At 30.1% G+C, this 16,297-nt stretch overlaps 1 protein-coding gene across 14 annotated transcripts in view; it reads left to right on the top strand.

Moving 5' to 3' along the window:
- Ca-alpha1D (Ca[2+]-channel protein alpha[[1]] subunit D) overlaps window positions 1-16,297 on the top strand; it is a 74,550-nt gene that overhangs the window by 27,623 nt on the left and 30,630 nt on the right. For 8 of the 14 annotated variants that reach the window (XR_011397243.1, XR_011397244.1, XM_070112358.1 and 5 more), the window contains 8 exons: window positions 836-1,161; window positions 1,274-1,332; window positions 1,607-1,733; window positions 3,111-3,240; window positions 3,471-3,637; window positions 4,159-4,246; window positions 7,959-8,066; window positions 12,455-12,562. Coding sequence is in view for 12 of the 14 variants with exons in the window: in XM_070112358.1 (XP_069968459.1) it covers window positions 836-1,161; window positions 1,274-1,332; window positions 1,607-1,733; window positions 3,111-3,240; window positions 3,471-3,637; window positions 4,159-4,246; window positions 7,959-8,066; window positions 12,455-12,562 (1,113 nt within the window). In the remaining 2 variants the exon portion in view is untranslated. Of the gene's footprint in view, window positions 1-835; window positions 1,162-1,273; window positions 1,333-1,606; window positions 1,734-2,509; window positions 2,628-3,110; window positions 3,241-3,470; window positions 3,638-4,158; window positions 4,247-7,958; window positions 8,067-12,454; window positions 12,563-16,297 lie in introns of all 14 variants that reach the window. The other 6 variants (XM_070112360.1, XM_070112359.1, XM_070112365.1 and 3 more) reach the window with 6 other exon arrangements.

Genomic DNA, 16,297 nt, shown 5'->3' with positions numbered 1-16,297 from the left:
GTATATCTTTCCCTGATGAAATTGTAAACATTACTGAATACAATGAAAAAAAACTACAGATCATGACATATCAAAAATGGCCGAAACGGCTCTTAGAATACATTTATACATCAAGGTGGAAAAAAATTTTTTTTTTTCACTTGAAACTCTGGAAAATAGATTTTTGTATACCTCTAAGAAAGTTTGTGCAAGTAGGAACTCTTAATTGTAATAGAAAGGTGCTCCGCTTAACAATTTTATATTTTTTCCTAATATCAGATGGAAATATTGAAATCTCGCTTCCAACTACTTGAAAAAATATCTCATAGATTTTGTAGGAAATTGAATGCTCTACACAAAAGTCTTTTACGATTTTTTCGTAAACTTAACCGTTTAAAAAATATTAACGGTTGAAATTCGATTATTTTAAGGCAAATATTTTTTTTATGAATTTTATAACTCTGAACTCTCTTTTTCCAATGAGTTATAAAATTATAAAATAAAAAAAATTATCAAATTTGAACCATTAATATCTTTTAAACGGTTAGCTTTACGAAAAATCGTAATAGACCAACAAAATCTATCAAACGAGATATTTTACAAGTGGTTGGAAGCGGGATTTTAATTAGTCTATCTGATAATAAGAAAAAAATAGAAAACTGTAAGGCGGACAACATTCCTGTTACAATTAAGTGCCATACTTGGAGAAACTTTCTTAGAGCTGTCTAAGAACCTATTTTTTAGAGTACCAAGCTAAAAATATATTTCGGGGTTTTTTGACACGCCTTAATATACATACATATATACGAATACGTACCTACTTTAAATACGCAAATGACTTTTGTCTAATTTTTAGATTCTTACTGGTGAAGATTGGAATGTTGTTATGTATGACGGAATACTTGCCTATGGAGGAATAAAAACATTTGGAGCATTGGCATGCATTTACTTTATAATTTTATTCATATGCGGCAATTATATATTGTTGAACGTTTTCTTGGCCATTGCTGTTGATAATCTAGCTGATGCAGATTCTTTAACAACAATCGAAAAGGAAGAAGAAATTGATGATGATAAAAATAACAAGTCACACAGCCCCACTCCAACTATTGAAGGAGAGGAAGAGGAAAATATGAATATTGAAATGGATGCGAACGGACATTGTATTGACATAGAAAAATTGTAAGTTCAATTTTGCGGAGTTTTTGACTCCTGACGGTTTACAGCAATCTAATTAAACTTTTGAGTATTCAACAATTTGAAATACATTATTTTCTCAAAAATATAATATCAGGGATGAGGATACTCTTTCTGAAGATGAAGAGGATGAAATATGTGATGAGGACCTAGAAGGTAAGTTTTCAACGATTGTGTATTAAATAAAACAAGTTGGATTTTTTAAGCATTTCATTTAATTAAGATTTTAAATAGCATAATTCTAAAATGTGGTTTATAAAAATTTATATATTTTAGGCCATTTTTTTAATATACGTTTGTACAAATAATTACACATTTACATGTACATGTATAAATTCAGGATATAAATGTTTTCCCAACTAACTTTTATAAAATTTAAACGCTTTTTACCCTATTCGTTGTCATTAAAACCCTTATTAACAATGTTTAGAATCCCGTTCCGAAGTAACACCTAGAGCAACTGCACGACCTCGACGTCTTTCTGAAATCAGCATTAAGAAGACTAAAAAACCTATGCCAAGAGGAAGTTCATTTTTTATATTTAGTAACACAAACAGGTAATTAAAAATACAGAAACAAAAATAAATAAAAATCTTTCCTTTGCATGAGTTTTAACATACATTATTACACTAAAATTAAATGTTGCAAAAATAAAACGAACTAATGCATAAAATTGCTTCAATTTTGCTGTCCGAATAATTTTAACATTTAGAAAATATTACATTAACACATTGAGATTGTGTTCATATGAATTATACATTCAAGAAATCAATGAATTTAATCATATCTATCAGCACTTAATTCCACATTCTGACCCAAGTGTTCCGGATGCTTATTTTGGGAAACATACTTTGCGAACTAATTTCCAAGGTTATTTATGTTGTCAACACAATGTCAATACTTTTGTGCTTCGTTTTAATACTAGGTATAGTGTTCCCATAGTAAAATCAACTAGTTATAAGTTAAGTTTACCTAAAAAATTTAGTTCAATTTTGAACTAAATTCAGCGTCATAAAAGAAATAAAATTTTAAGTTACATTTGTATATACCCTGCCTTAAAACGAACCAAAGATTGTAAATAAGACTAGTAATAGGATATTACATAAAGAATAGAAAGAAAAAAAATGTATTCAAGTTTCATAGAGGTTTTGTTTGTATGCATAATATTGCTATCTAATATAACTTTATTCTTTATTTAAAAAGATATTTATTACTTTTTGATTTGCTATTTAAAATTATATATTTTATTTTCAAAAATGGTTTGATTGCAAACAACTTTGGAATAACATCTAAAACTTCGAACATTAAATCATTTAAATGTATAAATGTAAAGAAGAGGATGAAGATGTGATTACAGCCAGACCAAGACGAATGTCTGAAGTCAATACAGCTACAAAAATTCAGCCCATTCCAGAGGGTTCATCTTTCTTCATAATGTCTCAAACAAACAGGTTTTTAAATTAATTATTGATTTTTGTTTATGTTGCTTTGTTGTTTTTAACCCAGGGTATACGTTTGTAGCTTTCAAATTTCAATCATGGTTGGAAGAATTAAAAAAAAATTGCCTTCTAAGCTTAACTAGGCGTATAATTTGATTTTTTTAAGATAATTTAGTATGTCTTTTTGTCGCTTGCGTCATTTAACCATGGGATTGTTTACTAAATTGGTAAAATTTTCATATCAAGTATGTAACATATCTATCACAAACCTATGGGTCTTTAGTTGAATTTTTTTAAAAATATTATTTAAAGATTCAAATATAATCAATGTAAAGAATATAGATATATGAGACCCTTATGTTAGTTGCATGTTTATATTAAGTACAATGTGATTTATGTATATCTATATTTAACACACTTTACCACACCCAGAATATAGAAATAACTTAATACACTTCTTATAGACTTACCGTTTGTTTTTTCTGAATTGCACAGGTTTCGTGTATTTTGCCACTGGCTTTGTAATCACAGCAACTTTGGAAATGTTATATTGTGTTGCATTATGTTCTCATCGGCAATGTTGGCAGCAGAGGACCCACTACGGCCAAACGCTGATCGTAACAAAGTATGAAAATAGTATTAAAGTAATTAAATATAAGTTGGTTTTATGATCTGAATTTGATTGAAATACGATCCACCTTAACTATATCCTTTTAATATACTTCTTTAGAAAACATTTAAATACAATTACGCTAACTTTTTTCTCGACTAAATTATATATTTTTAAATTAAAAACAGAACTAGCGAATAGCCGCATGTACACTTCATTGCAAAAGCTTTCTTTTTACTTTACAGGTACTAAACAAATTTGATGTTTTTTTCACGGGTGTCTTCACAATAGAACTGTTACTGAAATTGATTTCATATGGCTTCGTGTTGCACGATGGAGCCTTTTGTAGATCTGCATTTAATCTTCTTGATTTACTTGTAGTCTGCGTCTCCTTAATATCAATGCAGTCCAGGTAAGTTTTTCGTAAAAACGTATTATGGATAGTACAATACTTAGATACATTGTATAGATATATAGACTTAGATACTTAAAACTGTAAGGAATAATTAAGTTCGTATAGATCATTAAATACTCATGTCGCAAGTAGCGTTTTTTACACTAAGGCGGTTGAAAAGCCTTTATCCTGACCGAGAGATCACAAAACAAGTCATGACATTTCATCCAATCATTCTCACAAATTCAGCAATTTTGGATTACAATAGCCAAAATGTATTTACTGTTTCGATAAAACATTGTATCTTGATTGGAAAAAACACGGTTGATGCAAAACAATGGCTTGATAAGTGTGGCGGTATATCGGCCCATCATATTCAAGTTCTCGTTTGTTGGTAAAAGTTACAAATATATAATTTCAAAATTTCTAATTTGTATCTGAAATTCAATTGAGAAACCCTTTTACTTTTACATTACAATTTCTTTTTCCTTATTTACGAGTATAGTACTAAATGAATTGTTTGTCTTTTTCAACCACAGTTCGAATGCGATTTCATTCGTGAAAATATTAAGAGTACTTCGCGTTCTTAGGCCTCTGCGTGCCATTAATCGTGCCAAAGGACTCAAGGTAAGGAAAAAGTGACTATTAATATTGAATTGAATATTATTAAATCGTTTTTATAACATTTTGAGTTATGTTAAACAAATCATATTTTTACAAGGTTAGCAATAAATTTATTTGACTTAAAAAATACTTATTAATTTTATAAATTGTATGAGTCTGTAGGTTTTGATTTTCCTTATTATTATTATTGTTACAATTATAATATATAATAAATATATAGGATTTGTGAAACGCAAATATTTACTAACATTGGCTAAACCTAAGTAAATTTTGTAGCTTCAATTTAGTATTATTAGGCTCATGTATGTTTATGTATATTTTTATTTATTTATTTATTACTATTATTTTAATAAAGAGACAAATACAAAGTATTTAGTTTTGCAAGGGGCTACTTGACCAAAAGAAATTATTAATATGTGTCCAACAATGTGCTGTTCAGTATTAAAAACAGTCGAACAGTAATACCAAAGTAATTATATGCAATGCAATGAATATTAACTATTTCGTATTTTAATATATAACATGTACATATTGCTGTAATTTTATGTTATTTATTATTCAAACACAATATATGTATACAATATATTGTAAAATGTTTTGTAGAGTAAGAATATTTGATATATATGTAAGTTTTAAAATTTCTACTTAAGTCTATATTAATATTCTAAAATCGATATTTCTAACCATACTAATTTCTTATTATGGCTTGGTTTTAGTACCAAAGTACATCATAAAAATGAATCAAAGATATTTACCTCAATTCAAAAATTTTAATTGGTGTTTGAATTAATATTCGAAGATAAAGAGCAGCTGTTTTCGATTCGCCAAATATTGAAGAGCAGCGAATCAACCAGATTTTACTACAAGTAGATGTTCAAACAGACCGACAGAAATTAAAAAACTTAATTTGTTCTTAATAATACATTCGATATGTTATTTTGTCATTTCAGCCATTCAAAATAGTAAAAAAAATTGTCCAACAAAACTAACATTAAATAAATATGATATAAGGTATCCATATACTCTCTTGTGTCAAATTTAACTTGCAAATTTTGGTATTACTTAAAAGTTTAGAGCGTTACAATAATAGCGAGCATAGAACTGGTGAACAGATGATGTAGGTATGGCGGTTGCTCGAAGACTTTGTCTGGTTGGATATACTCTGATATTGAAAACTGAGTTGGACATTATGAATTTCTGACAGCAAGTGGTTTTCAGATAGTAATTCTTAAATCAACGGGGTGTGCACCACTGTAGACCGCTTGTTCATTGATATACACATTTTTCTTTACATGCCAAACAGTGTTTTTGGTAAACATTTGGTTTTAGGCAGCCTTAATTCTGTACCTTCTTTGGGTTATAGGTATATATATAAATGATCACGATGACGAGACGAGTTAAAATCCGGATGTCTGTCTGTCCGTCCATCTATCTGTGCAAGCTGAAACTTGAGTAAAAATTAAGATATCCTAATAAAACTTTGTGCACGTGTTCCTTGGCAAACAGTTAGGGCGAGTTCATAGATGGGCGGAATTGGCTCCCTGCCACGCCCACAAAATGCCATTAATTGAAAACCTAGAAAATGTCATTACTAAGCACTAAATTATGATATAATAAAAGTGTAATTTGGCACAGGAGATCACAGAGGCACCTGTGCTCAAAAAATTTTGAAAAAACGGGCGTAACTCCGCCCGCAAAGAGGTTTAATGTACATATCTCCTAAACGACTAAGGGTACAACAATCTGATTTTTTCACCAAAAATTTTCTTTTTTTTTATAATTTACAGATTTTACCCTCAGGCTAAGCAAAAAAAATTTGTTTACGCTCCACCCTAATATATTATATATATGTATGTTTAGTGAAGTAACTCAAAGTGATCAAGAATAAGATACCTTGATAAATATGTTGATGACGGTATACGCGTTCAGCGGCGCTCAAAGAAGATTGGTATTGCAGATGAGTCAGACTATAAAAATGTAAATAAATAGTAAAAGTAATGCAAGGGTTTCCGTTAGCTCCAATATACTTTATGCACCTAATATAGTTATTTCCATCTTTCCCGTTGACTTTATACCGTTTATGTTATGTACATATATTTTAATGAAGTTAGATGGACATATATTCTTAATTTGGTTTAGTCCCGAATAATATTTCTAATATGGTATAATGATTTCCGCCCCTTAGGTTGACTTTTTCCTTATATAACCAATTGACTCCCTTTGGTTGAGTTAAGAACGGAAGATGTCTCAATAAAATTAATAGAGAACATTTCATTTAGAATTAAAATGTCGGACAAGATGTGTGTATTGTATTGTATTGAAATATCTGAACATTTTTCTTTATCAGTCCGGGTTAAATTTAAACACATGATATAATGGTATCGCGTCACCAGTTACTTATCTCTTATATACCTAATATGTTAAAATTTATTCATTTGGTTGAGTTTGTACCTCATATATCTCAAGAGAAGATATCTCAATTAAATTAAGACAGAATATTTTAATTAGTATTATGTCGTTCAGTAATAATAATTATGGGTAACGGTATACACCTCAGCTCTAATACCATAAGTATAGAGAATTGTGTTAGTTACTTTGATTTTACTTTGAATATTTCCCCTGTTTTGATTCCTGACTCTTGCGATAATATAAAATGTTCGGTTATACCCGTCTTTAATTCTTTGTTTTATATATTTTAGCAAAAAAGTTCAAATTTAAACTCCAGTTGAAATTTTTAATTTGAGTAAAACGACTTTGCTTTATATGTGACACTAGGGTATTTTTTTAGACATGTGGTTTTTAAGAAGGAATAAAATGGATATAATATAACGTTATGGCCAAGAATTTGGCTTTATTATACCATGTCCCGACAGACACTTAATTACAAGATTTGGGCTGTTGAGTAGATTATCTCACTAATCTACTGGATTTAGTAAGATTTTGCCATACTAAAATGACACTTGTTAATCTCGTCACCGAGGTGATTTGAATTTAATGTACTCGAAATCTCCCTGTGCGGCTCTGATTTAGCGCCATCTGTTTGTCACATTTTGTTTTATCACACTGGTTTTGACACTACAAACTGTCAAAATGAAAAAAATCTAACAAACAAATAAAGTAAGAAGTAAAAAATTGAAGCTTACTTGAAAGTCAAAATAGCGGAAAATAGTATCAAATGTGGAGTGAGGCTGCCGGAGCCGATATAATAGAGTTGTTGCGAGAAAAATACCACATACCATACAATCGATCGGCTACTCAAAAACAGCTGTTTTATAAATCTTCAGCGGCAGTGAGGACAGTCTAGAGTAGTGAATAGATTATATGTAATCTAATCACTTCAACCTTTTGGTGAGAACATGATATAAGAGTATGCAAACTTCTTAGATTTCGATTTGCCTTGTTAAAATTCTATTTTAAAGTCGTGAGCCTATACCCATTTTAGTGGTGAATACATACATACATAGGTATATAATTTCTACACTCATGAGTTCACAAACTTATATTACATAGCTAAGTAAACAAAGTTACTTACAATATAGCTTATAAAACTAAGAATATAGCAGTAAGGACCAAGCCTAAAATAAGTATTATTTATATAAATACATAAGTAAAGCCTATGTAAATATATATTTATGTTCATATTATTATGGAGGTAGTGAATATGAACTAAAACATACAATTTTCATTTTGTCTTTATAAAATTATATTATTATAGCATGTAGTTCAATGTGTAATAGTGGCTGTCAAGACAATCGGAAATATTGTCTTAGTGACTTGCCTTCTGCAATTCATGTTTGCCGTAATAGGAGTCCAGTTGTTTAAGGTATGATTTTGTGAGATATTTGACATTTTGTTTTCCTTTCTTTATTTTAATTTGATTATTCCGAATTGAAAAAGATATATCCTTTTGAAGAATTTATCTCAACATCAAATAAAAAAAAAATTGACTATATTAACAAAAAAAAAAAAAGTGTGTGATTCTGAAAGCTAAGATGTACCACTGCCTCACAGGTATTAAATATGTAAATGCATTACTTGAAAAAAAAGCTAGCTAGCTTTTTTATTGAAGATTATCGTATTTAAGACGAGTGTAAAAATAAAAAGAATATCGGTTGATTAATTCTAACATCGGTTGTTTATACTCGTCTTAAGAAATAATTGAAAATGATATTAGCTTACAAACATCATCATTTTCAAAATCACACCTTTTTAAAAAGATTGATAAGTTTGTACATACACTTAAATCTGAAAATAATATGGTATTACTTTTCATATACACTCAATCAGTCATAAGTTAAAAAACATAGTAAAATTTTGTCATGCATATCAGAACTCCCATCTTGCTGAAGGTTTTTAGATTTTAAAGACACTTAATAACTGGAAATTGTGGTAAATTGTTAGTTGATCCGCACTGAAATATGAAGAGGGAAGGATGTCTTTATTTAATAATAGTTTAGCGCATATGCACTAAAGGTGCCTGCTTTTTGTTCTTCGTCAATGCATAAATATTTTCAACATCACATTCAAGTAGGGATTTTATACTATTGAGTGTATATGAAGAGTAAGTTCCAGTTATTATTATTAATAGAGTGCATACTCTATTTATATCTCCATTTGGTTTTCTTCAGCTTATGTTCAAATTTCAGTGAGTTATATCAAATCTACTAACAAATGTTTGCATACGTTTATTCTCATTTTTAAATAAAACTATTTTGATTGCCTTGAAATAACTATTAACAGCTTCTTTTGAGATTTGCTTAATCACACAATGTGCTGCTTTTAATAATCATCTTGTACTTATGTAACAAAGGGGTTAAAGCTTTTAGTTGCCTTTAGTAAAATTATTCTTATTTTTTTAAGAGAAATATCTTCCCTTATGTGTACAAATATACAAACATATATGTATTTGAAAGATTGTAAATGTAATTTAGATTCTCAGTTCACATGCAATTAATGTCCCCATAAATATTTCGAAATATATTTGTATTATTTATAATATATTGATATTTTTTATAACATTTAAGTGAAAGATACGACCTATCTATGTTGTCATTTATAAAGTTTAATTACTTCAATCATGAATGCCATCCGTATTAATTAATGAAGTATATAACGAAATTATCAAATTATTTTATTATATCTTTTCTTACAATTATATAATGCATGACACAGGATTTTTTACAGACTAAATTAAAAATTTGAAATGTAAAGAGTACAGGAACTTAATAAAATCTCTGTTGTGTAAAACCATATTTAAACTCTTGCTTTTGCAATTTTCACTATGGTATATTGACATTAAAGACCATGTGCTAATGATTTAATTTATTTTGGTTAAGTCATAGAGAGTTAATTAAAATTTTTTATTAGTATAGTATTTTTTATTGCGCATAGCTATTGATTTCACTATACTGGAAAATAGAGAACAAATATCCGTTTCCAATTTTTGTGAATTATTGTTGAAAGTAATTGCCAGCATTAATTAAAAAAAACATATCGTTTGAACATAATTTGATAAAATATATGTTTAATCTTATTAATACATCAATAACATTTTAAATGCCACTTAAATATAAGAATTTTTAATTAAGGAATTTATTAAAAGTTGACACGTCGTAAATAAATCAGAAGAAAGTATAGACATTTTCTCACTAATAAAAACTAGATCTAGCAAGATTTCGCCATACAAAACTGACACTTGTTTATCTCGTCACCGAGAATATTTTAAGCTAATCTACTTGAAATCTCAGTAAGGACACATGATCACACCTGAGTTAGACACTACAAAGAGAAACAAAAATGTAAACAATTAATTAAAAACAATGTATCTGAATCCACCATTATTTCCACTAAATGAAAAATATTTAAAACAAGACGATTTTTATAACAAAACACGACGCGACAATGTTTTCTTTTAATAAATATTAAACGAAGTGAATTTTTTAATGTCATAACCAGTTTTTTTATAAACCTCCAACGGCAGTGATTAAATGTAATCTACTCACATAAAATTTTTGGTCGGAACATGGTGTTACTCACATTCAAAAATCTCGCTCAACCCGGAAATTCCCAGCGAGGCAGCTTTGTTATACAATGACTCCATACTGTATAATATTTGTGGCTTGCGCTCAAAGTAAGCCTCGCTGTTTGATAACTGAGCTTACAAATCACCCCTCTAGAAAAATGTGCAGTCATCAATTTATGGCAATGGATTCCAAAAAAGTGCCCTGTTCGGGCTGACCTCCATGTACTTCTAATTATTTTTATTCACTTGAACATAATAATTCGGTAAAAGCTTAGAAAAAACATAAATAATATGTAATGTCATATATAGTTACTAGAAGCCGAAAGTTAAATGCCTTTATTACGGCTTGCAACTCCACTCAGTTGAATTGAAGTTAAAGTAATTCAACCTCAAATCTACCAAGCTCTTTTTTGATATAACGAACATCAACTAATTTCAGTCGAAGTTTCATTAATGTTGCTAACCTTCAAAAAGTAAAGAATGGCCAGATGAATAAACAGCAGAGAATTTGGAACAGAAAAATTAGATCAACACAGCTATTGCTCACTAAATGATGAATAAATAATAAAATGGACATTAGTTTGATCTACATTACAATGTCGGAAATATTGGGGCCAAAACTAATATGCTGCACATATGAAAAAGTCTTTGTGATCACTCAAGTCCATTGGAACTTCCTAACACCAAGTAACCAACATCAAAGTTTTATTGACCATTAAATATTTACAAGCGATTTTTGTTCAAATAGGGAAGCCTTTTGACGGACACTGTTGAAAACTGTAATGACACAAAATAGTTGAACTTCGACAATACTTCAACCGCAATTTTTTTTGGCGCATTGAGTTGATATCGTTAATACTGAATTTCAAAACAAAATGCAGTTGAGTTGGAAACCGGATATCGGCTTAAATTTTATTTTCTGAAGTCTAAAAGTATAGATATGTTTATGTATGTACTTGTATATAGTATTATCGTATATTCAATTCTACAGTGATTATTGTCGTTCAAATTATTCAAAAAAATAAAACGAAGTTGGGCAATATATAATATATATAAATATAGTATATATAGTTTGAATAAATTTGATCCACACAAGTTAGCCCCACGCACACATCTTTTGTTCAGTTTAACGAAATATTCTTCAGTTCTTTAAACATACTACCTAATAATATTAAAATCCATATTATTATTGTGATTATTATTATTTATAATATGACTGATATTGACATAGACAACTGTAAAAAGAGGTTATTTGAATTTTATCAATGATTATCGTTTCTTGATAGTGCATACATTATGAGACTTTGATACCACCTAGTAGCACTAACCATAAAAGCATATGAATAAATTAAATGCAACAAGAAATGAATAAATTTTATACATATATTATATAATTAAAGCATACCTCTTATGCGGATTTTTCTTAAATCTAACCTACATGTACATGTACATAAATATGATATGAAGAGATCAAAAAGCAAAATAAATAAATTTTATAACTGTTTGATTTAAATGTATATTTCTTTTTACAGTAGCTAGGCCATTATTAATAGTATCCCTAAAATAATATGTATTGTGTTATGAGACTACTTAGAAAAGTATTTTTATTTGTAAATTATGAAAAATGTGTGTTCTTTCTAAAATAATATTATCATATATTTTTTAATAATTTGTAAGTAATACCCTAAATAATTCTAGAAATAGATATAGATATATGTAATAATGCCTCTCCATAATTATAACGACCTTTTTCTTTTCTTTTTTCGTTTCTTTCCATATACTTACACGCACTTACAACTTAAAATAATGTTTATTATAAACCATGAAACAAACAACCACGATGAAATAAATACATATTTACATAAAAACTATAATGAACATTACATTATTAAACATGATACTGAAAATTCGATTGTTTTACTGGTTCGGAACATGTCGACATATAAATATATTTTCCACGCTACTGACTCCTCCTCCTTCCATCGTTATAAACTTTTTGTTTAATTACTCACGGCTTTTTATAAATTATTTATATGCTCTCATCGCCCCGATCATTACTTAATTAATCAATTTACATATATGTATCTAAATAAATAAAAACATAAAATATACTACAATAAATTATTCATAAAAAACATAATGTATAAATCTAAAAATATATTCTACAATTTTCACTCATACTTAATCAGTATGTTGTAAAATGTGTTGTTGTCGCGATAAAAACAATTGGTAACATTATGCTAGTTACCTATTTGTTACAATTTATGTTTGCTGTCATTGGAGTGCAACTTTTTAAGGTAATTTTGTTATGGTCATTAAAATGACAAGAAGCTGGGTCTTTGTTTGTACATATGTACATACTTATGTTACATATGTGGTTGCAGTAAAAATTATCATCTGTGGACTTACTTTCGCGATTTTTAGTTTATAAACGATAACTTGATTTGCGAATAACTTGTACCGATTACATAATATAATTTTGCAAAGAGTATAATAATATCAAGATAGATACGGAGTTAAACATATTTAATTAACCGAAATGGAGAGATGGATTTGTTTTATGTGTGTCCATCCGTGGAATCGATAACAGGACTAAGTATGCTTTTTTTAATCTTCATTATTCCTTGACACCCTGGAGTAGTGGCGTTGTTACTCCACGAAGTTATAACCAAATTTAGTATTTAACTTGATATCATAATACCTTGAAGTTGGAAAGTGGGCAAAATTGGATCACAACCAGAATGAGCGCTTCCATATTAAGTTTCTATTTTAAGTTCTTTGAACTTATTTGGCAGTAGATAATCCATGGCGCTAAGCCGTGCGAGGATCGCCATAATAAAAAAAAGACAAAAGTTTACTTAAAGGAGTTCAACAAATTTGCAAGCCGGATGATTAGATAAAAAGCGAAGTTTAAATTTGTAACCCGAAAGTTGCAAGAAAGTCTTGTCGGTTGTTGTAAAAAGGAAACCAAATCCGTGCAAAACAGGTTGCAGCTTATATCACATAAGAAAAACGAAGCTCGTTAGAGAAGAAACTGAGAAAATGTGGAATCTTTGAATAAAATCTACATCTTGCAGTCGTAACCACTAGAAGATAAGTGGGATTAGTCCGTAGCTTAACAATATATGTATTCAAGTTTTTATTGAAAACGCGTAACTGCCATGAATACTGAATTTTTAGATTTGTTAAACGAACGTTTGAATTCAATATTTTGTTTTGTTATTTCTTGTAGTGGATCAATGAACTTATAGCCAACGGTTTTGTTTGTGTTAATATTTTAATTTATTAACTCTCGCAACATTTTACACAGAGTATAATAGTTTTGTTCACCCAACGGTTGAATTGTATGTAACATTTAAAACTAATTAAAATAGATGCGGTGTTCATTGCTTATAACTAGGTTTTTACCGATAATATGAGTCAATCTGTGAGACATATTGTTAAATTTCAGAGATAATATTTCCCTGATAATAATGGATAAGATCGGGTCAATAGAAGGGGAATAGAAGATCGTTTACCATGTAACCAGTTACTTAGATTTGCAGCACAAGTTTGACTATGATGTGAAAAAGACCAAGGTTAAAACAAAAGCGGCGCCTCCATAACGCGCAAGCATAACCGGCATTACAAATTAAGAAGTAATATGTAGTTAGATTTGCTTGGGCGTAGACAAAGTATATTACGATGCTAATATATTAATTTACATAAACTTTCATCCCTTGATTATAACACTTCTAAAAAGTGAACTTTTTCGGGTCTTGGCATTTTAAACACTACGACCCAATTGTATTATGAGTATGCTGTAATTCAATATAACATGATTTTATTTTTTCAAAAAAAAAAATCATAACTCAAAAATCCTTCGTGTTTTTACTATCATTTTCGGTTTTAGCCACCCAAAATTAGCAAGAAACAGCCTCTGAAAATGACTGTAACTAGTGTTATAGTTATTTTAGCATATTTGTACCAAATAAAATTGCGCTAAATCATGTTCTCGAAAATACTTGAGTAATGAAAAAAGTTACGCAGTCCAAATAATGCTGATGCACTGATATTCGACTTTCCAGCTGACTCTAAAACTTTTAATGGTCAATATGTGTGATCTTTCAATAACATTTTTAACTGGGTATCTTTTCTCATTGTATCAACATTGTGTGGTTTAGCGGTGAATATGAATGACATCGTTTTGAATCTTCGTCTAAAACCCATATTATAATGTAATGATTTCCAATCCTCTAGTTGACTTTTTCCTCATATACCCAATATATTTTATTCACTTTCAGACCCTTTGGCTGGTATTTGGAATCGTTTAACCATATGTCCATATGGCTCCCTCTGATCCTTTTCTCTGGGAAATTGCTGACTATAAATTCCTCATAACAGAAAATTATCAGTTATGACACTAAATCTATCATAGCTGAAAATTGTCTGTTATGACTGAAAATCGATCACAAATACAAAACTCTTTTGCGCAGTAGATAAGATAATGAACATCTAAATTAAAAAGAAAATTAATTTAAAATGTGCCGGTTTTTAGTTTTGAAACTTAGATACCTTGCACATGCCTCTTTTCCATCCTTTTATCTTTTTTAATAAAAAGCGGCAATACGTTATTCCAACTTGAACAATGGTCAACTTGTTGGACTTTTCGCAAAGAATAACAGCCATTATTGCTATCTCTTTTTGACGTATACAAAATTTTCTTTCGAAAACCGTAAACAATAATTTTACTGTTCATTTGACCGTCAGTACTAACGAATTCAGCTAGTCCATTCGTAAAGCTATAGCAGGTATTATAAGCCGTAGGTCCTCTTTTGAACAACAATAGTGACGATCAATTGTCAAGCAAATTGAACGTCACGACCGACATAACAAATGTGAGTGTATTGGGGAACCCATCAGCAGTTTCTTATAGGGTTATAACAGAGAATGCTCATGAATAGAGAAGGCACAAATTTTAAATCAAATCTTTTTGAGTACTAATTTGCAGAAAAATTCAATACGCAATATGTGGGACGACGGAAAGGGGTATAACGAGACACAAAGAATAATCTTAAATGAATTATCGATGCTCATGGCTATTTTACATTTATTTTATTTATTTAATTTCTATGATATTTAAATATAAATAGTGTTTTGAATTAAAAAGGAGGAATATTGGTAAAGACTCCAGAAAACTAAGCTTATTAAATCAAGGAAATATTTATGCATATGAAGACAAATATGACAAGCATACACGTACGCTTGCCCCGCACCAACAATGACCTATGCTCTTCACTTTTGTTTTATGCGAGAACAATTAGAACGAAGCAAGTTGAACGATCAAGGGCAGTGTTGCCACTTGAGAAAATCTTTGGGTACCAAAATGTACACTCTTACTTTCCCATGGACATCGCCGGGAGTTTTATTGCTGCGAAGTGCGCTCTTAGGCTCAGGGAAGGGTTTATGAAAAGGTCCGAACAACGGCATGCCGAAATTCTTTCCTCCTTCAGATGCATTCCTGAACACTTGGATCACTGCGTCGCAGAGGATACTCGAGGCGGCGTTTTCGCTGCTGACATACATCTATCCCTATATGTGGATAGTAAGGAGTCGCCGAAAAAGGAGCGCAGTTATTCACGGAGGGGTCGAATCTAGAAGTGAAGCTTTAGGCTACCGAACCACTGTAGTGTTTTTTGGGCAGAATCGGCTGTTATTAAGCTGGCAGTAGACGTAGACTGTGCGACTGTGAGATGTTTTTGGCCAAAAGCAGAACGTAGGACATCTACTGAACTTACCCTTAGCAAAGTTCATCTTGCCGCAATCGTTGTTCTTACTGGACATTGTCCAACAGGCATTCATGTGGTAAGGCTAAAAATCTAGGCACTTTCTCCTCCATTGTCCAGCCTTTGCAAGACTGAGGCTGAAACATCTCGATATTCTTACCTTCGGCGAACCAGAAGACATAGCCAAAATTGACATTAGCCGCCTCAACACATTTGTGATAGACTCAAAGCGCTTTGTCGATTTGTAAGGGTCTTATGATCTACTAT

This window comes from Bactrocera oleae, chromosome X, assembly GCF_042242935.1.
Source record: "Bactrocera oleae isolate idBacOlea1 chromosome X, idBacOlea1, whole genome shotgun sequence".
NCBI classification, from domain to species: Eukaryota; Metazoa; Arthropoda; class Insecta; order Diptera; family Tephritidae; genus Bactrocera; species Bactrocera oleae.
This window is presented reverse-complemented; position numbering and strand designations above follow the sequence as displayed.